This window comes from Anthonomus grandis, chromosome 2 (genome assembly GCF_022605725.1).
Source record: "Anthonomus grandis grandis chromosome 2, icAntGran1.3, whole genome shotgun sequence".
Lineage (NCBI taxonomy): Eukaryota > Metazoa > Arthropoda > Insecta > Coleoptera > Curculionidae > Anthonomus > Anthonomus grandis.
The window spans coordinates 34,579,238-34,602,429 of record NC_065547.1 but is presented as its reverse complement, the minus strand read 5'-3'; the positions used below and the strand labels follow the sequence as shown (position 1 = coordinate 34,602,429).

Genomic DNA, 23,192 nt, shown 5'->3' with positions numbered 1-23,192 from the left:
TACAGTGTTTTCTTTCTTCCTATGCGGATCTTCTATTATAATCGCATTGTTCAAAAATGAAGATTGCAATTCCCAATTCGCCGGACCCCAGTACTCATTAAAAAATTCGTGGCGCTTTTCTTCGCTCATATTTTCGCAACATTTATAGCGGCTAGCGGCATTCATGGTCGTATGCCTGAACTTTTCTTTCATTGTGTACTTTACCTTTACGGTCAGTGTACTTTTTACCCATGTTTCGTAGTCTTGAAGACTTCTGCCTTTTCCATTCCTCAGTCCGTCGTGTTTTTTTCTTACCAGGATGCTTCTGCCGCTTTGTTGGTGGTTCTTCTTCTGCTTCAGTTTCTTCCATTTGATCTGAAATTAAATTTTAATTATTACTCTAAAGTTTGTTATCAATAAAAAGTTGCCTATTAGAGAAAAAGAACGTTATAATGAAATCGGCTGATTAGTAATATTAATAATAATAATTAACTAAGGCTTACTCTTACCTTCTTCAGGACGGTTACTTGAACTAGTACTGGAAGAATTATCTGCGTCTGGGTTATAATCAGCGTCATCATCGCTATCATCTGAAAGTAGGACAACTGAATAAGATGGTTACGAGCTTTCAAATGATATTATTAACAACATACATTGAAACCTAACCTTGAAACCTCACCTAAACACACTAAATGACTCAAATTGCAATAAATAATAATATTGGATTTAATAAAAAGAAGAACTTGCCATTAAAAAGGCTAAAAGAACTATCTTCTGACATTTTTTATCAAGTTTGATAGCCTCAACACGTAAACAATTTAAACACAATAACAATGCGTAAAAGAAAACAACAGCATCTTAAAAATTATAACATTAAAGAAAGTTTAGTCTGAAACTAAGTACATTAAATTAAGTTTAGTCTGATTTTGAAGATATGTCAGTGTCGTAATAATTAGATTCATTACTACTTGAATAGTTGTATGGGCGTATAATTAGGGGTCGTACCTCGTCTCGTATCACTTGCTCGGTTTGATAGTTTTCAGCTATAATTTTTTCTGTGTAATTTATAGATTTTCTTCATGTTTCTTCCTTTATTTGATGTAACGATTCTTTCCATAAATTAAGGACACTGGCTTCACCGGTTGTTTTGAAAGCGTGCTTATCATAATAATTTTTTGCTATACCCCAAATCAACTCAATTGTATTATATTGACAGTGGTAAGGCGGTAATCGCAGGGTGTCATGCCCATATTTAAGAGCCATCTCATCGATCGCGTACTTCTTATTATACCTATACGTTATACATCTCTGCAGCAAATCAGCCTTTAAAAATATATCGTCATGAGCAATATTATTTCCTTTTTCTTCCAACTGCTAGAGGGAAATTCCTCTTCTACTCCGGAATGGTATGAGGCGTTTTCCAAGACTATAATAGAAGGATTTTCCAACCGTTTGAGGAGTTTTTCATCAAACCAATGTTAAATGTCGGCATCCATATTTCCGTGGTAGTCGTCTGTTTTTTTCGTCGAAGAGAAAATCAAACTAGCGTCGGAGATAAAGCCCTCGTCATTTCCTGCATGTAGCACAATGTACCTTTTTCTACAACTAGAACTGCTGCTGGGATAGCATTGCGTGCTACCATCTTGCCATGATGATTTTGATGAGTTCGCCTTGGCAAAAATCCAAGTTTCGCCTAGAAACACAAATTGTTTGAGACCGGGTTTTTATTTTTTAGATATTTTCTCAGAAAATTCCATCTTTTTGTCACTACATGTGAAAGTTCACACAGTATTGTCCGATTATTCGTCTTTTTGTAACGAAATCCCAAACTCTTTAGAACTTTTGCCAAACTAGTTAAACTAATGTCGCGAAGTTCTATGTCCTTTATTATTTGTAGTACGGAAGCCATCGTCACGTGTTGTTTACTTTTATACATGTTATAAATAATGGTTCTAATTTCGTTCTTAATTGTTTGGGGCAGGTCCATACTTTTTGGATGCCGACGGATTTTTTTATTTAGTTTGTCCAGTTCTTCTTCGTCCATATTGAAAATCTTATGTAAAGTGCTTCTTGAGATCTGGCATGTATCACTACTGCCAAGACAGATGTCAATGGCTCCATGTTATTTTTTTCTTGTTTAAAATAATTTTGTACTTTTAAAAAAAACGACGTTCACCCGAAGATAGAAACCGATATTTAGCAATACGTTTGTCTTCTTGCGAATCCATAATTCAAAAATTAAAAAATCACAAGTAAATTTAATAAATAGCCTGATGATATAACTTCAAAATACCAAAAGGAATAGAATGTAAGTATAGACCAAAGATAGATAAAAATAGGAGATAAAAATAGATATATCAAAGTATTTATTTGTCCAAGCAGGCAAATTATCACCTTTCAGGTACATAATCCTCTTAACCTATTTTTTCGGCACTATATTTGGGTTTTGTACATTGCCCAGAATTTATAATCCTTTTTTAAATAAATTAACTATTTCTTTTTTACCTTATTAAATCATAATAAATATTAGGTTACACTCATAAATAATAATATTAAAACAAATTATTTAAGTATAAAAAAGCATTTCCTTTAAAAAAAATATTAGTACCCTTTAAAATAATAGCCAACATTACAGTAAAAGCCAAAAATGTTTTTAAACCGCTGGTAACAGTCATCCAAACCGGTACTCAATATAAATAGTGAATACGGTGATAAAAAATTCATTGTTTAACCGGTTCACTTATATCCCGAGATATTCCGTTATGTGTTAGGGTAAAACAAGCCAACTATATCTCTTTTACTAGAAAAATTGAAACCAATCCTAAACCAGTATCGAGTTACTGAGGTTAAAGATCTAGTAGTTTTGTTTCAATCAAATTTAAAATTGAATAGTAATTTTTAACATTACAAAAAAAGCCTTTAATTAAAGTACTAGGATTTTTCAATGAAGAAACCAAGCATTTGAAAATCTCCACTATAGCAAGTCTATATATCTGTATATAATGCAATAGTTAGGCCCAAGCTTTGGAATCTGTTTGTATAGATCAAATAGAAAAGGTTCAAAATAGATTTTTGCGGTATCTTTATGTCGTAAATAGTAACTCCTATCCATACATGGATTTACTTAGAAGTATGCTGATTTGTTTTTCATTAAATACTATCCTAGTCGGAAGAAAAAGACAGGCTATGATATATTTGTATAATATATTAAATAACCTTAATTATAAAGACTGTAACCTAGTGAATTTTACCCGATTGAATGTAAAGTGAATATAAGACTTCCAAGTGGTCAAAAATTCCTTAATGTGGATCTTAATAATAATTTATCTCCCTGAACATATATCCTGAACACAACAGCTCTTTATTATTTTTTAATATTGTATTAGTTGGATTGGACGAGGAAGCGTATTTCCATGGCCTCCTAGATCAACAGACCTCACTGTGGAGATTTTTATCTGTGGGGAAGACTAAAAGATCTAGTATTCGCAACTAGGCCTACCACGCCCGAAAATATGGTTGAAAGGATAAGAGAAGCAATGAGACTGCTGTTCTCTCAACCAGGCAGAGATTATTATATTGTATTTAAAATTACGGACAGCATTTTGAGCATCTAGGTCGCCATTAATTTGTATGTTTTGCTATTTTGGAAGTTAAGTTTTAGTTATAACTTTAAGTATTTTCCCGTTTCATTATTAAAGCTTACTTTTTATTTCTGGTTTTAAATAACGTGTTAATATATTAGTTAAATCATAATAGTAATATAATAAATTCGTTAAAGCTATTTAGGTTACTAAAATAATTAATGTAATAGAAAATTAGCAAATAATAGACCAAGAAGACCGGCGCCCCGCCGGCCGTAATGGCGAAAAATGCAGCATTTCATGTTTTAGTCAATATTTCCGGTTCTAAAAACGCTATCGTCGTGATTTTTTTACCGAATTATTAGTAATTTTATTTGTCATTTGATGATGTAAAAAGAGTTATACCATTGCATTTAAATTTTAAGAGAAAATTCATAGAATTTGCTAACAAAAGACAAAGGTAATTAAGAAAGCGTTAAAATGCATATATTATAAATACCTTTATTTTGAAAAAAATAGTAGAAATAACTAGTTTTCTATTTGGTCATGCCTGTGATGCCCTCTAGCGGCTGTGCCACAATCTCGAAAATAATTTCCAGCATTTTCTTTTAAGCACTTTTATAAAAAAAAATTACCGGAACGCTCTATCTCAATTAGCCGCTGAGATATAGCCGGTGAACATTCTTATTTGCCCTTCCGGTACAACATCGCAAATAAAAAATAAATAGAGAATTCAGATCTCTACAAATTGCCACTTTTTTTCTTTTACCGATTCGGATTCTGAAAGATCAGTCGTTTTAGGCAAATAAAGAAAAAAATAACCGTAACTTGACGAAGCTTTAAATACATTTTAAAGATACATGAGTTAAAAATCCACTTTCAAAAAGTACAATGTTACAATTTCTCCTACATAAACTCGAGCCCCAAAAAAGCGAATTCAATTGTACAAATTATCAGTACAATTATCTCACGGACGGTACTCGAACATCTTAATGATACACCGTCTGGCTCACCGGCGATAACCCAACCGGGTGGGAAAATATTAATTTAATTTTTTTTTCTCTTAAATAATTTTTTTTTCCTTAAAAGATCTCCGACCGAGATCCGAAAACCCGCTCAACATAAGAAAAGAAAAATCTTAATTACATTAATTCGGGTTTTATCTGGTCGCGATTATCGCGGTGTGCATGCATCATGTGCCCTTTAATTCCACTTTTGCCTCAGTTATGATTTATGGGATCCGGATATTAATGGTACCGAGAGAGAGAGAGCGAGACAGACGCGAAAAAAAAAGACAATTTTTAGCATCCTGTCGATACGCCTTCGATCGACCCGTATATTATGGCATTACATGGGCGGAACGTCACAATAGGATTTCAAAGAACAAAATTAACACACCTTCCCCGGATTGCGTCACGTGACACATTAGATCGTTATTTATTGGTTATTAAGTGAGAGACCACCTAAGAATTCATTTACCATATGGTGCGGCAATGGGAACTTCATAGACGTCATACCAAGAGTAACCTCATCTATCAAAACGTTGACAGTACACAGAAAAATTAACTATTTGAACTAATTCAATAAAAAATCAATTAAAATATAAAATATCAAAATCCTCTAAAATCAATTAACCTTAACATAGGAAAAGGCGACATTTCGACAATCCAAAAATTCATTGAAAGATCAAACAAGTTTAAAGAGAAAGGTTAGGCCGGCGACATACTTGCGGCAAAGTCGCGCGGCGTGGACGCAGCGGCGGCGATGTAGCGGCAAAGACGCTGCCATAATTGGAACATTTTGTTCTCAGTATTTTTCAGAATGGCGTACAAGCTGACTGCTGTCGACTTAGTGTGTATTGCATACGCATTAAAAAAAGAAGAAAGCCGCGAAGGTACTTGGTTCATCCATTAAATATGATGCGATTAACTTTAGGGCAATTTCATTGTCTATATAGAGAACTGAGGAAGTACCCAGAAAATTTTTTCAATTATTATAGAATGTCGATGAAGTCGTTCGATGAATTAAATGAATTGCTAAAAGTTAGCCTGCAAAAATCAAAAACAAAGTTCTGTGAACCTATAAGTGTAGAAGAAATACTCACAATAACTTTACGGTAAGAAACAATTTATTTTTTATTATTTAAAAAAAAGTGCATGAAGGTTATTATATATCTAGGAGGTCACTATATTGAGACATCTGTGATTCAGTAGGAGATAAAGCTGACAGGTGAGGGCTGTGGTGGCTGAATTGGTACTTGATTTGTGTAGCGTGGTAGATTCAACGATTGGAAAACCCAAGAAGCAATTGAAGGATTGGGTGATATTTGGGACTGTTGCAATGGTTGGGAGTAGGAAGGGGGATATGAGTGAATATTTTGTGGTACAGGAAAATTTATTGATTGAATTTTTCACATGGAGTTAAGAACTTCTAAACGGAATTCAGTTTTCTGATAGTCAGTAAATTTTCAAAACAGCTGGTAAAAGGGATTTAAAAAAAGCCAAATCTTCATCTTCTTCTTGTGGGGTACTTGGTGCTTGATTACGCTCCAACAATCCTATGAGTTGTTGTTCAAAAGTTTGTTTAGGACGTGATTTTGGGGTATAGGTAGTAGTTTTCTGCTGAATGACAGGCGTGACATTTCACACCACTCGCTTCATCCTCTTTACTAATATTTTTCGAATCATTGATATCATGTGTGCCTATGTCTGTTTCTGGAATGTTAGTGTCGGTACTGTAATATAAAAATACGAGCAACTCAATTTTAACAACACACATTCAAGCCATGGTTAATAAATATTACCTTCGATCCTTTAGTTCTGGTAGGAGAAACTGCATAATATCAGCGAAAATATATTTTCTTTTCTTTGATGCTGCTGAACCACTGGCAATGTCTTTTTGCACCTTGATGTCCTTGATAAATCGGTCTTTTAAGTTTTTCCACTCCTTTTGTAACTCCTTACCTGCAACAACAATATTTTAAATATGTTATTATGTATATAAATAAATTACATAATTTTTAGGTATTTGGATTACACTTTGCTGCTATGCAGCATACTTTTCGGATGGGCAGAAGTACCATAGCATCCATTGTGAAAAAAACTTGCACATTATTGTGGAATATACTGCAGACGATTGAAATGGAGGCGCCAAATAAGGAAAAATGGATAGCAATAGCAGAATATTTTTATATCCGATTAAACTTCCCGAACTGTCTTGGAGCCGTGGATGGGAAACACATCCGTTTAATGGCCCCGCAGCACAGTGGCTCCCAGTATTTTAACTACAAAAAGTTCTTCTCTGTGATATTAATGGCCATTGCTGATGCAAACTATTGCTTCGTTGCTGTAGATATTGGTGCATATGGCAAAGAAGGAGATAGTAATGTTTTTAAAAGATCTACATTGGGGAAAAGGCTCTATGGCAATGAACTTGATATTCCAGAATCTCGGTCATTACCTAATTCCAACGGTCCCGCACAACCATTCGTTTTTGTTGCTGATGAAGCTTTTGGTTTGCATACAAATTTATTGCGACCATACTGTAGACGAAATTTAGATGACAGAACACGAATTTTCAACTATAGACTTACCAGAGCTAGAAGATTCGTTGAATGTACTTTTGGCATTCTGGCCAATAAATGGAGAGTATTTCACAATGTTATTTTGGTTCACCCAGATTTTGCTGTACAAATTATAAAAGCAGCATGTGTACTTCATAATTTTGTCAGAAGACGCGATGGTTATCAGTTTGAAGACTCTTTATCGTGCAATTTAGATGATATTGCTGTAACGGGTACTGGTGGAAATAGGCAAACTGCTAACGCTGTTAGAGTTTTCTTTGCGAATTATTTTATCACACCTGAAGGAGCTGTTCGGTGGCAGCAACATATCATTTAATATTTAGTTATTGTATAAAATTTTTACCAATAAAACATGACACTTCAATACTAACATGTTTTCACTTACCTTTCTCTGTTTTTTCTGCTGCATCCAAAGAATCCCAGTTAAGAAACATTTCGACGCAAATCTCCTGCCAACATTTTATTTTCTCATCTCTGTTATGATATTTTGCATCCGATATATTCCACAAACATGGTCTCGCTTCCACTAAAGAAATGAACCTCTCTGTGTCGAACATTGCTTACTACTGAATTTCCAACCGACTGTATCTTTTAATTTCGCGGCAGTGCCGCAAGTATGAACACGTCGGTATAAAAGAATGCACTCTATACTTGCGGCGACGTCGCTTCTCGCGGCATCGACGCATCATACTGCGACCAACTGGCCACGAGCCGCGGCATAGTCGCAAGTATGACTTTACTCATAACAATATACGTGTTACATATTTAGCGGTACCACGCCGCGCGACTTTGCCGCAAGTATGTCGCCGGCCTTATACTTTAATTTTTTCCGACGCCTCTAAACAGGGTAGTAGGGTAGGATTCGGAATGTCCATTGCCAGTTTGAATTATAAATTCTCATCAAGGTAACCAGACAGTCTCAACATCTATAAAGCGGAAATCATTGCAATTTACGATGCGGTAAAAACTGCAATAGAAAAACAAATAAAGAAAGCTATCGTCTTTTCAGATTCGTTGAGCGCAGTTACAAAACTCAAGAGTAATCTTTTATCTGCAAGGATAGTACGCTGGATTATTATAACAAAGCAACTAATTAGTACAATCAATGAAAAAGGCTTTGACATCCAGCTTGCATGGATACCGAGTCATGAAAATATACTGGGAAATTCAGAAGCGGATACTTTGGCGAAGATTTGATGCAACCTATGTCCCCAGAAAAATGCTCATTGACATAAATGATATTCTTAAAATACTCAAAAATAAAATAAAAAATAACTTTTCAAACAAATGGAAATCTTTAGTTGAGACTAAACATTATAATTATAGTAAAATTCAAGTTAATTTCCCATATAAAAGATGGTCTGCCAACATTAAATATGTAGACAGAAGACACATCACCACCATTATCAGAATGCGAACTGGTCATTGTCTTACTAACTCACATCTATTTAAAATAAATATCAAAGATGATCCTTTATGTGACTGTGGAAGGTATGATGACTTAAATCACATCTTATTTGAATGTCCAATAAACACGATAGACAACATGGACATGTTGAAATATAAAAAACATAAAACTTTTGTTCAAAGAAAGAAATTATCACCATTATCCATCCATGATATATTTAACTCTCCAAATAGTTTCTATAGTTTCTAGCGAAACTATAGAAACAATCATGCAATTCCTAAATAAAAATAGAATCAAACTTTAAAGCTAAACCTGCTTATTGCCCGCATATTCCTGAATCCTTAATTGTATTAGTGATATATTTGTTTCCTCATTTCCCTTTGTTATTATACTAATGCCATCCATTTTTAGCTTTTATTCAACAATCATAGACTTCAATATATTTTCTTCTTTTTTGTAAGCTAAAAAGAACAAGGCTTATAGTCTTAGAATAAGTCGGGAGATCACTTAATGGTTCCGAGCCAGACGACAAGGGACCTCACACAAATCGAGCTGGCAATTGCCTGCGGTCTTAATATACTGATAATAATAATACATAATAAAGTACTTTGGTAATTGGGAGTAATAATATATTTATTACTCCCAATTAACAAAATAAAACTAGTTTAGTATAATAGATTTAAGAAATATAAAAAAAATAAGAAGAAAAAATATGAGAAAATCGCGAATTTACAAAATAATTATTTATTTGGCATTGTCTTTTCTATATATAATTAATAATAGAATAGCATGTACAATAAGCATCTATAAATAGCATGTGAAACTAAGTTAATACAACATTATAACGTTCCAAGGGCTTAAGTATTTTGGTAAAGTCCAGTTCAGAGATCTGTTAGAATCTTTGATGTGCCGCGAATAGTCCGTGTGCCGGTGTTGCTTGTATTGTCACATGGCATGTATGTTTAAATCGCAAAATGTGGAAAGAGTCATAAAGTAATATTCCTAGCGATATTTAATCATCCCATTAAATAAATAAATGTTTTAAATTTTTTTTTAAACGTATCCATTTGATTCGTAAAATTTGACTACAGACGCCCACGTACTATTTTGTTAGACGTCTGACCTCAGTCCCAGCCACTCAAGCGTGAAAAGTTGCACAGGTCCGGCCTTTATTAAATTTATTTATATTTAAAATTTTATTCTTCGGGATTTTTGAATAGTTTTATAAAGCTAGAAATTCAGGATAGTTGATAGCAAGATTATAGTACACAAGATAACAAGATTTAATGGTCATACCTAGACATAAATGTAAGTATTCCAGATTTAATATTTTAGTGTTATTAGTTCTCGCTTTTATTCTCGCTAACATTTTCTGTAATCACGAAGATTACAGAAAATGTTTGAGTGTGTTTTTAGGGTTTTGTTAATTTTGGAAACTGAGAATACAAATACAAATGGAGGCAACTGGCTAGGAGAAGACAAAGGGTAAATTTAGTTAAAATGTTCTCTTGTGACTTATTTAAATGTGTTCTAATCTTCAGATAACAATTTTTGTTTCACTTGTCTTTTAAAAGACTACACGGTCATTGTAAAATTCTTAACTCTCTATTTGTTCAAAGTTTGTTGCATTCTTTAAATTCTTTCTACTTTCACAGAGTTCAGGAAGGACCATAAACGACGTCCACAAAATTAAAATTTGATTATAAGTCTCGCATAACAGGGCTTTTGTTTTTGAAGTAAGTGAATGTCGGTGTGCGTAAATAATTTAAGTTTATAAATTGCTCTTCTTAAACATAGATTTATATCTTATTTAAATTTATTATTTAACGAAAATAAGTCCTAAGTTTCCTACAGAATTTTTAAAGGCAATATTTTCATTCCCCAACCTAATTTTTAAAGTTGCTTGCGGTTCTTTTTAGGGCAGAATAATATAGCAACGCTTTTAGCGGGATTCAATTTAAGCAGATGATTATTTGACGCAGTGAGTAAGTTACTAAGATCGTTTTCTATTTAATAATAATAAATGTCTTTTATTATTCAAATTTATTACAAACTTAAATATAACATAAAAAAAAATTCTGTACCTGGCGTACCTGAACCTGGCACAGTCTAGCTTTATATAGCTTCTCCACTGAACCATATGAGGATGTATTCGAAGTATGTATAGGTCGACAAAGTTATCGGAAGCTTAGGGGTATAGGTGAAACGGGAGGTAAATATGGCCGCTTCATTGGCGTACAATTTTTTATTTTGCGAACACATCTGGGTTGGGGGGCCAAAAATTGGCTCGGCGCGAAACTGCCATGATTTTGCTGCTGTAGAAACCGAGCCAATCAGATAACCTATTGATCGCCCTCCGCACCTCTACTGTGCTATGTTGTCATATTGGTTTTATTTTAATAGATATGCGGAAATTGTTATTGTATGCAGCATTGGTTTAATCCAAATCATTGTCAATCCTATCCTATAATTTTTTATTCAAATTAAATAGGATTGAACCTACAAAAAGGTAATTTTTTTATTTTTCAGAGAATTAATTAGCTTATGTACAATGATAGTTGTATTAAACTTAAAAAATATTGTGTTTTTTACTTTTAATAAATAAGTCACGCCCCATAAATTCCTTTTCGAGACACGGATAAAGTTGTGCAAGAATATATATAAACCAACATTATAACAACTTGCTATATGTAAAGAATGACTCCCAAATAAAATGTAACACAAAAAAAGTTTTCTTCTTCTATAAAAAAGAGCAAATTTGATACATATTAAATAGTAAGAGAATTGTTTTGAATATTCATAAGCACAATTTTATATTTCCAGCATATTTAACAGCATTGTAAGAAAACGATCGCTGACACATAGCACTCCTATGGACCTGCATGGTTACCTTGTGTGGTTTTATATGGTTAGCTGTAACATTTACACCGCGTACATTGCCTCTAAACAACAATCTATTCCTTATTGTCGCAGGTTCATTATTGAAATTATGAACCTGATTTATGAAAAGAGCTTTATATACCTGTGTATCATCGGCGTAAATGTGTTATAGACAGGACCGTAAAAATGTAATAATTCTGGAGCTAAATATGCTATAGAGTAAAGGACCCAATATTGAGCCCTGAGGAACTCCAACTCCAAGGAGTCACTTTTTGTAAGTCTAAAATTTTGTCATCTATCATTAAATAATAATAATGATAATAATAATAATTAATACACCTAATCTAATACATTTAAAAATTCCACATACATGTATACAAAAATAAATCAGTATTTCAATAAATAAACTTGGAAGAAAATAGTTTACCCACCAGAAAATTTATTTCGTTAATGGAATTATTTAACCCTTTTCTCATTATAAGGCTTTTATATACTAAAAAAACATACATATAGCACACAAGCAAATCCCAGTAAAAAAAACAATAAATAAATAATTTAATACGCACCCTAAATATAGTGACTTAACTACATTAGCGATGCATATTATGTTAAGCCACTTTCAGAGTTTCATCTATTTTTGGGAATAATCGTATACAGTCAAAAATCGAAAAGTGTATGTCGTAGTCGAGAAAAAAAAACTGTCTATATTTGGATTTATCTAAGGAAAACATGATTGGACTGGCTATGATTTATAATTTTTAAAAATTAGTAATTTTAGGTATTTTTATTGGTTTGAAATTTAAAAAAAAACCTGTTTAATGAAAAACATGATAGAAGTGTTAAAGCTATTCAATAAAATGCAATAAACTCACTTGAATATTAATAAACAGTTTATTTTTTACAGATATTATATACATTTTTAGCTATCTTTAGTCATAGATAAAATAAATCATTTTTTCTGGGTACTCAATGTAAAATTAAATAAAGTTTGGTAGATTTTCAAAGAAATAAATCATAAAGATATGGAATTGTTATCTATTGACTGAATCCCGTATAACTAATTTTAGCTTGTCCGATAGTATACAGGTTGGTGAAATTGCAGGTAATTTCTTTTTTCTCGCCTAATCATTCCCACCACAAGATTACGCACCCGTCTATAAAATGCCCAATTCACAAAATTTTTATATTTTTTCAACATTGGCAATGCCTTTTTATTCCTATTATAAAAAGCTGCAGGTTTGGCGCTATCCATGGTTTATAGGGCTTAGAAATGTTTGACGTCGCAAAGGGCGCATGTTTATCAAATAATTAGCAATTACTAGTAAGTTACTAAATTTTTTGGTCTAGATTATTGATATAGTACACATTATCCCAAATAATTTTATTCAGATCCTTTTTATTGAAATTTTTAAAATTTCGATATAGTTTCGTTTTTATCTCCCTACTCTGTGCCGCAATTTTCATACTACAGAATATAGCTTGATGGTCACTAATTAAATCAGCGTGAAGTACTAACTGCCGTACGACATTTGAGGGTTCATTAAAATATATAACATCGACTAGTATTTGTGTAATACGAGTAGGCTCATTTATTAACTAAATAGAATCATAAACTGTAAGATTAGTAAAATATTATTTGTAAAATGATTAACACTAACATCACCCAGGGTATATACGTATATTCCCATACTGTGGACAGGCATATGATAATCTGTCATCAATACAACACTCTAAATCTGACCTTGGGTAGCCTGTAGACTGCTCCAACAAGAAAAACTGTTTTGCCTATTAAAAATCTGTGGTATCTTGGCAGCGACGCCCCCACCTCTACCACGTCGATCTTTTACAAATAATTTTTAGTTCGGTATCAAAACAATTTCAGTCTCAGAATGAGCAAATCTGAAAGCGTTCAGAAATACATATGTCAGTATTGGTTAACGTAATTAAGTTTATAGGATGAAGAAAGGCTGTCGAACATTTAGATGCCCAAAATTAACATTTTTAACTACAGTTTTCCAAAAATATCTAAGTGACCAAAAAATTATAAAAAAACAAAAGAAAAAATCTGAACCACGCATTAAAGTTATAAAGAGGCAAAATAGACGTATAATACAGTGCGAGTCAGTAACTTGGAATAAATTCGATAATGGAAGCGTGCTCGCAAAAATGCTCGAACACGTCAATTGAGATTGTAAGTTGCGCATTTTTTACAATAATTTTTTTTATACAGGGTTTGCCATGTAGGCGGGGCTAATACCAACTTTCTTATTTTAAATGGGACACCCTATATGTTATAATATTTTTTGATTCTGCACGAAATTCCAAACATTTTGATGTATAAGGATTACAAATAGAGTCTTTATATCCAAGAAAAATGCATGTAGGTCACTTAGGTAAATGTATTATGCATTTCGGCTGTGTAAACAACCATCATCAGATACAGAACATTACAAAAAACATTTTGATGTATCACATGCCATACCTTTATTCACCTGTTTTTAAGTCTTTTAAAATGTTTTCAATTCAAAAAGTATGCGTTTCAGTAAACAGTTTTTTTCGTAATGTATTTTATGAATGTCCTATAAAAATGTGACATTTTTATAATTTTGACATTTTATAAATTTTGACGTTGCTACAAGACGTGCCTTTACTGTCGGATGATCAGATTTAAAATTCTTTTAATTTCTTTACGAAATGGGCTATTTAAGTGAAAAGCACAAGATTGAAATCTTAATGATGATTGGGTACGGATATAGAACAAGAACCCAAAATGAAGTTTTGCATTTATGCAGACAGAAGTATCCTGATTTACCACCCATCTCTCAAAGTACTATATAAGCAAGATTGAAAAACAGTTCGGGAAAATGGTCACGTAAGAACAATAACTAGTTCTCGTCGATCTGCTTGAAGATCGCTGGTGATCTTAATGAAGACACTTAAATTAAAGTGTTATTAGCCATTGAAGAGAATTCTAATATTCCTACTAGGCAGGTATAGCGCGCGAATTGGAAGTGAGCCAGTCTTTAGTAGTAATGGTTCTTGAAGCAGAAACATTTCATCTCTGTAAACTAACAATTCTCCAGGAACTAAATAAGGAGGATGCAGATAGAAGAATTTATTTTTGTGAACAATTTATGGAATTAATGGAGAATAATAATCTTATTACTGAAAACATTCTCTTTTCCGATAAGTCGACATTTATGCTGAACGGAGAAGTAAATCGTCAAAATTGCCGTTATTAGGCACAATAAAATCCATGTTGGATGAGGCAAGGCCAAACTCAACACCCAGAAAAAGTAAATGTTTGGGCAGGAATTCTAGGTCAGCAAGTTATAGGCCCAATTTTCTTTGACGAAAATTGAAATGGAGCAAGTTACTTACAGTTTTTACAAGAAGAACTAATTCCAAATCTAGCTGTTCTATTCTCTGTTCCAATAGAAGCTGATATGCCGAATAGAAACATCTGGCCTCCCCATTGCAAGCCCTGTTCGAAACTATTTGGATACTATTTTTCTAGGCAGATGGATTGGCAGGAGAGGACCTTTTGAATGGCCACCAAGATCGCCCGATTTGAATCCGCTAGATTTTTCCCTATGGGGATATTTGAAATCCAAAGTTTAAGTGACCAAGCCGGCAAATATTGAGGAGTTGAAAATTAGAATAAGGTAAAAGTTTCGGAACATTTCTTCAGAATGCATCAGAAACGTTCAAAATGAATTTGTAGTATGTTTAGGGCATTGCCAAATAGTAAATGGTTTACATTTTGAACACTTATTGAAGAAAAAGATTTAAAGGGGAACCCTCTTTAAGTTTATGAAATACGTTTTCTTTAACGTCCTGTATCTTAGAAACAATCGAATAAAGGTATGGCATGTGATACATCAAAATGTTGTATGGTTTGGTATAAGTCGGTATTAGCCTCGCTTACATGACACACCCTGTATAAACACTTTTTATTGTAAAAAATGCGCAACTTACAATCTCAATTGACGTGTCCGAGCGTTTTTCCGAACATGCCCCATTTATGTATTATCAAATTTATTCCAAGTTACAGACTTGCATTGTATATAAACATATTTAAAAATATAGAGGGTAAACCGTTGATCGTCTTATAAACTTTTAGGATACATAAAAAACGTCAAGAAAACAAGAAAAGTTCATATGAACATGGGTCCGGAAATGCTTCCTAAGGCAGCTAGAGCTCTTTGAAGATTTGAAGAAGAACCTTTAAAAACTAGTTTTCATTTTAAAGCGTCGAAACTTCTTTAGATACCGCCACCAATTTTGGGACATAAATTATTGTTAGTATGTTATTTTTTTCAACCTACTAAACAAAAATAATTTTTACCAGAAGCGTGAGAACCAGGCGGATATTTGGTATATTTAACCCTATTTCTCTAAGACTGCGCACTTGGGTATCAGATTCTGATGCTCCAATGCCTCTTGCATCAAAAAGGTGCTCTTAGCAAAAATCGCTAAATATTACCGTTTTTGTAGAAATTGACTAAAAGTAAATTAGGATACAGCACCAGAATTAGTTATTTTATGAATAATTAATTTGGACTGAACTTCTAACTTTAACTGTGCAATTAAGTAATTTAAAAAATTACATAAATTTGTATTTGCCGTATCAAAAATTCTTTCAACCCCTATAAAATGTAATGTTTAAAATTTAAAAAAAACACCCATACTTTACACCCACTTTTTTGACCAGAATGAGTTTTTTATATCAATCGATAGCCAAGTGGATTCCACATCTATATCTGCGAAAACGAAAATCTAAAAAATGTAACGGTTTTTTTTAATTGCATGTTTTATGCGACTATTACTTGAATTTTTCCAGGGAAAAAAACCTAAATATAGAAAGAGTTGTAAATGATGACGTATTATGTGCCATACGTCATCATCACAACTCAGAAGTGTCGTCCTTTTTTACTTGTAAAAGCGTCGAAGATCGGCCTTAAATACAACTTGTAAAGTGAATGAGGCTCGAGCGTTTTTATAAGTAAAAAAGACCTATGTCGACTCGGGACTTTTTTCCCTTATATTTTCATTATTGCACTGACTTAAGTTATTTTTCTTAGTTCAAATAATAAAATTATTAAAATTTTTAAACGGAATCGAAAAGAGCATCACCATTTTTTGTTAAAAATGTTTTATCCGGTATGAAAATATGAAATTTTAATGTAACGTATTTGGAAGAAAAGCTGAACAGACAAGTCCTTTTTTGACTTGTACGGCAGTATTACTATCGCTTTTCGGCAAATGAACTTTAGCATTTTTAATAAAATCTTATCTTAATTGACTTTTAGTGAATTTTTACAAAAACGGTAATATTTAACGATTTTTGCTGAGAGAACCTTTTTTATGCAAAAGGCATAGGGAGCATCATAATCTGATACCCCAATTCAGGCAGAAATTGAAGTCTTAGAGAAGGAGGGTTAAATTTATCAAATATCTTCCTGATTTCCACATCCAGATTAAAATTATTTTTGTTTAGTAGGTTCAAAAGGATCATCGTACTAACACTAATTTATGTCCCAAAATTTGTTGCGGTACCTAAACTAGTTTCGAAGCTAAACGAAAACTAGTTTTTAAAGGTTATCTTCAAAGAGCTCTAACTTCCTGGGGAAGCATTTCCGAACCCATGTTCATATGAACTTTTTTTTTTGACGTTTTCTATCTACCCTAGAAGTTTGTAACATAATCAACGGAACGCTCTGAAGTTGAATAAGCCTCTAAATTAAGGAATTAGGTCAATCACGCGAAATTGATTAGCCTAAATAAATTTAGATCAATTTAAATATGTTTCATTATCTTTCAAATAAATATGGGTCCAATACACCAATTAGTTGAATTTTGCTAGTTCCTTTTTTAGTGTATACTTTGAAACTGCCAAACTGTGTTGATAGAATGATTGAGATATCATTAGCAGTTTCCTATGACGTCACATTTCATTTGCCAGATTAAATTGCGTTTTTGCTTGTATTTTAAGTGCTTCATTCGAAATAATATTACCTCTTAAATAATAATAATACTAACATAATACCCGGTAATAGCAACATGAAGGAATAACATTAAATAAAATAAATCGGCGGCCAGGTGTAAATATACGGCGCTCGCGGTTCGCTAATGCATTTCCGAAATTAATTACAGTAATTCGGTTCCTTTTGCTCCTCCATTTTCTGTTTCTCTCGCTCGCTCGAAATAAAAACAAAACGGGCCCGAATAATGTGTACAAAAGGCGTTTTGCATACGCCGCGACGTATAATTTCAGATTAAGCCGTGTGGCACTTTTATGCCGATTTAATTGCCCTTTAATGTATTTTGGTGCATGGAATAAAAGTGCCGGTGTTTTCTCTAAATAATTTCGAATAGGATTTTTTTTGGAAATAATAGTTTTTATGAGAAAATAGAGATATGTCTAAGTAGAGAATATTTAAATCTATAAGTTTGTTTATTAACCTTTTTGTCTAGTTGTTATCTACAATTGCCATTTTTAAAACTATCACTATTACAAGAAAATTATGAGGAACATTTTGAAAGGAAAATTTCTATTATATAATTTTGAATATAAGAATACTCTTAAAAGTATAAAACAACGTGTATTCTTACAATTCAGAAGTGGGATATATTTTGCACAAGTTATCGATGTTGTCGGGGTTCTTGCAAAAACCACTTTGTTCATTAATTTTAACCATGGGTAAAGTTGCAAAAAAAAAAAGGTAGTGACGATCGTAAGGGCAAGCGCCGCGATAAAAAGAGGCGTCGTAACTCTTCCATAAGTTCGAGTAGTAGTTCGGGTTCGAGTAGTAGTTCGAGCAGTGATAGTGTTGACAAAAATCGAAGGAAATCTTTTGAGTTTAAGTTGAATGAGAGTTTAATTTCGATTTTTGATCCTCGAACTGATACCGTGAGTGTGGAAAAGGGGATCGAAAAAATTGATGAAATGGCTTTTGAAAGCCATTTCATCAAGCCATGAAAATTGATGAATGGAGTGTTATGGTTGGGACGGAATGACCGTTGTGAAATTGGCATCGAACCGTTTAAGGGGGATGGCGCGTAAATGGTTTGATGCTCAAGATGTTGCGTGTGTGAAGTGGAAAGTGATGAAAAACCAAATAATTTAACAATTTAAGAAGCCTTTACCGTTTGGAAAACTATTAAAGGAAGCAGCGGATTTTGAAGCTAAACCAGGTCAGGACCTGAGTGAGTACTATTTTGAAAAGTTAAGTAGGCTAAGAGCATTGCAAATAGATATTCCGCAGTCGTTTTTAATTGATGCTATTATTACTCGAATTCAAGACAATAATATAGTGTTAGTGGCCATGTCTTTAAATGTTAAAACCACTAATGAACTTTATTCTTATTTAAGTACACTTACATTGACTGAAGTTAAAAACAGTTTTAAGAAAATGAGTTTTAAGACAAATTCAAATAATAGTTTACACTCTAAAATAAATCAAGATCAAACAGCTTGTACTTGGCAAGAGCCTAACAAAATTAAGTGCTTAAGTGCAAAGTGCTTTAATTGTGGAAGTAATCATTAGGCCTAAAATTGTCCAAAACCAATAATAGAATGTTTCAAGTGTAAACGAATTGGGCATAAGTAATACCAATGTCCTAAAAAAGCAAAATTGTATGTTGAAAAAAAGAAACAGGTAATGCAATTAATCAAACCAAAATAGAAAATAAAAATCCCTATTTTGTCTATTGTAAGATTGAGGAGGTTAAGTTCGGCTGCCTATTAGATACACGTAGTTCTTGTACTATTATACGTCAACTTTTAGTTGATAAGTTGGGACTTCAAGTTAAATGGCAAGCTGCTAATTCATGTTTACGTAGTTTTAATAGTAATACTATTTTGAGTTCTGGAATACCAACTGTTAGAATAAGAATAGGCGAAGTTAAGGCCAACCTTCAAGCAGTTGTTGTCGAAGATAGTGACTTGATTTATAATTATAATATATATAGGACGTGACTTTTTAAATCTACCTGATATTTTAATCTATAAAGTTGTGTAACTGTATTTCTGCGCCAATTACCAATATTTAATGAAAATAATGCACCAAACTATGAATTCGTGTGCGGATGTGAGTTGGATATTGTGGATTTTACTATTTCCAACGAACATAAAAATGAGTTTTAGGCTAAGCGCGCACTGGCGATTTATTGTCGTGCAACTTCTAGTCGCAATCGCAAATATTTTCGAGTACAAAAAATTTGGGCGCGCACAGCGAGTAATAAATCGCAATATTAGTGTATTTTCGAAATGGATTTTGTTGAAACAACTTGTGTAGTAGCTCTGCTATTGCGTAATAACGCCAGAAACCAACACGAGTACTGGGTGCATCCTATTGTTAGTCAAAGGTTAATTAAAGGACAATTTTACAAAATACATTCCAGTTTGGTAGAGCATCCCAAAAAATTTTTTCAATATTATCGGCTAAGTGTGAACAGTTTTAGTATACTGCTTCAATTAATAGGGCCAAATATAACGTATAAAAATACTACATGGAGGCGGGCAATACCACCTGAAGAGCGACTAGCAGTAACATTACGGTAAATAAGAACAATCGCAAAGTAATTTATTCCTTTTAGTTTATTAATACATTATGATTACAAACCATATAATTCGCTATCAGAATCTCTTGATGACTCAAAATTATTCGAAAATTCCGAATAGTAGGTCTAGAGGGAAGAGTTTTTATCAGACTGGTTGGAAAACTGAGGCGAACTTGCTGGCAAACTCACAGATGTATTGGAAAATTGAGGCGAAGCTGCTGGCAAACGTATAGAGATTTGATGCTGCATATTATGTGGGCCTGGATGGAAATACTAATGTAAGTTAGTTTGTGTTGATGGCCCAGGCTGTGTATAGAATTTTGCATTTCTCATCACATTTAGTATTTCAATTTTGGCAAAATGTTTTTGCTCGTCGTTTAGTTTGGCCAACATAGGAATTAACATAAGAGCAATGTTTTTATCCTCTGAAAGTTCCTCCGTTTGTTTGTTCTTTAAAATCTCTAATAATGAAGCCTCATATATTTAGTATACTCATTTAGAGAAGATTTGCTGGAAAGACTGCGTGGTGTCCTCTGTGCAGGTTTTGCAGAGGGTAAAGAACGTGGAGTCTCCTCGTTGTTGTTCCTGGGACTTCCATGATCGTTTGAAAGCTTTCCATCATCGTTTCTGGGTCTTTTATTATGGTCTAACAGTTCTTCCTTATCGCCTGGAGGCCCTACATTGTCACTTGTTGTCCTGGGTTGTTGGTGAGGAAGTAAAAATAGCAATGCGTCGAAGTAGATGTATTTCCGACGTTTTTTCGAGAAATTGTTAGATACCTGTCATCAATTATGGGAAGTTTTGCAACCTTTTTACATGTCCGAAAAATCTGAGAGGACTGGATAACTATTTACAAGGAATTTTATTACCGTACTAATTTTCCGAATTGTATCGGGGCCGTTGACGGTAAACATATAAGAATGAAGCAACCAGAGACAACAGGCTTAGAATTTTACAATTATAAGAATTTTTTCTCAACAGTACTTCTTGCCGTGGTTGATGCCGATTATTGTTTCATTTCAATAGATGTGGAATCCTATGGTGGACACAGTAATTCCAATATATTTAAAAATTCGAATTTTGGCCGAAGACTAACAAGTAACCAATTAAATATTCCTAACCCACAAACATTACCTCACGATGAAAAAGGAAAGTGTGTGCCTTTTGTCATTGTCGGGGATGAGGCATTCGCTTTAACACAACAGATTTCCAAACCATATCCTCGAAGAAACCTCACACCAAAACAACGAGTTTATAACTATCGATTAACCCGTGCTCGACGGATGGTAGAATGTACATTTGGAATTATGAGCAATAAGTGGCGAATTTTCCATCGTCTCTTAGATGTCGGAATAGAATTTTCTGACGAAATCATTAAAGTGTGCTGCGTTTTACATAATTTTGTAAGAAAACACGATGGTATAAAATTTCACGAGGAATCATACGAATGCCTTTTACAGTCCATTCGACCTGCTGGAACAAGAGCTAATACATCGGGCATGCAAGTACGAGACTATTTTGCAAATTATTTTACCTCTCCGCAAGGTTCAGTTGCTTGGCAATATGACAAAATTTAATGCACATTTTCTAAAATTTGTATTATTTATAGTAATAAAAATATAATCTACCTACCTCTGTCTTTTCTTTCTGCACCTGATAGTTCATGCCATTTTGGTATTACATTTGCGCATACTTCTGTCCATAATTTCTCTTTCGCATTTCTATCGCTGTATTCCTTCAGTTCTTTATTATACAGCGCTGGTCTTTTTTCCACTTCCACAATAATTCTCTCAGTATCAAGAACGATGTGGGTCGTTTCTTCACTGTCAGACATGATTTTTTATTAATATCAAATATTTCACACCCAAAATTAAATATATTATGTACTACTAATCACAACTGAAAACAGGGAAAATGTCGGACGGTTCCAATCCAACGAAATTCGTACTGCTAAATAATCGCAATGCGTGCACGTCCCTACGAGTCGGTATGCTTCATTCAAAACAGCAATAGTCGCGTCGCTGCTAAAATAGGACTGGTTCTATTATTTAGTCGCAGCGATTATTTTGTCGCAGAATGCGTGCATGTTCATTAAACTGTTAATGATTCATTTTAGCGACTAAAAGTCGCACGATAATAAATCGCTAGTGCGCGCTTAGCCTTACACTTAATTGGAAAAATATGAAGACTGTATTGCTACCTCCATAAAGGATTTAGGAAAAACAGATGCGGCGTCTACGATTATTCGTACCGTTAATGAGGATCCAATTGTTTATCATCCCTACAGATTATTAATTGCCGAACGAGACATTTTGCACAAATTGCTTCAAGAATTGCTTGAAAATAATATTATAAGGGAAAGCACTTCTCCATATGCCAGCCCTGTTCTGCTAGTTAAGAAAAAAACCGGAGGACATCGAATGTGTGTTGATTACCGCCGCTTGAATGCTATTACGATAAAAGATAAGTTCCCTTTGCCACTAATAGAGGACCAGATTGATCGACTTGGAGGAAATTATTTTACTTATTTTAGCGCTTTAGCCTCTGGATTTTATCAGGTACCTGTAGATGAGAATTCTGTGCCAAAAACTGCTTTTGTTACTCCCGATTCACATTAAGAATTTCTTAGGATGCTATTTGGCCTTACAAATTCTCCAGCAGTATTTCCAAGGTTGATGAGTAATGTATTAGGAAAATTAAAATATACAGTAGCTTTTCCATACATTGACGATATTATTATTTCTTCAAAAACAGTGGAAGAAGGGCTGAAAAATCTTCAGTTAGTGTTGGATTGCCTACGTAAACACAATCTTCTATTAAACTTAAAGAAATGCGTCTTTCTACAAAGGAAAATTAACTATCTAGGTCGAGAAATATCCGCAGAGGAAGTAAGACCTGGTCAATTAAAGATTGAAGCTGTCTTAAAGAAGGAAGCTCCTAAAACAGTTAAGTAAGTTAGGCAATTTCTTGGTTAAGCTGGTTATTTTCGTAAGTTTTGCAAAGATTTCGCGAAACTTACTGAACCTATAACAGGGCTTATTCGTAAAAATTCAAATTGGATGTGGACAATGGAACAACAAACAGCCTTTAAAGAAATAAAATAAATACTTATCTCTAGGCCTATTCTACATATTTTTTTTGTCATAAATTTACCCACCGCACTACACACAGATGAAACTTCCCTTGGTTTTGGAGC

At 33.4% G+C, this 23,192-nt stretch overlaps 2 protein-coding genes across 5 annotated transcripts in view; one reads left to right on the top strand and one right to left on the bottom strand.

Annotated features, from left to right (window-relative positions):
- LOC126733496 (ephrin-A4) overlaps positions 1–23,192 on the top strand; it is a 935,043-nt gene that overhangs the window by 30,313 nt on the left and 881,538 nt on the right. The gene's annotated exons all lie outside the window — the stretch shown is intronic.
- On the bottom strand, positions 5,371–22,105 carry LOC126733497 (uncharacterized). The gene is made up of 3 exons (XM_050436820.1): positions 21,629–22,105; positions 6,364–6,523; positions 5,371–6,294 (listed from the first exon to the last, which is right to left on the bottom strand). Exons 1-3 carry the CDS (start codon positions 21,828–21,830, stop codon positions 6,144–6,146), a joined length of 513 nt encoding a protein of 170 aa, XP_050292777.1. The 5' UTR covers positions 21,831–22,105; the 3' UTR covers positions 5,371–6,143.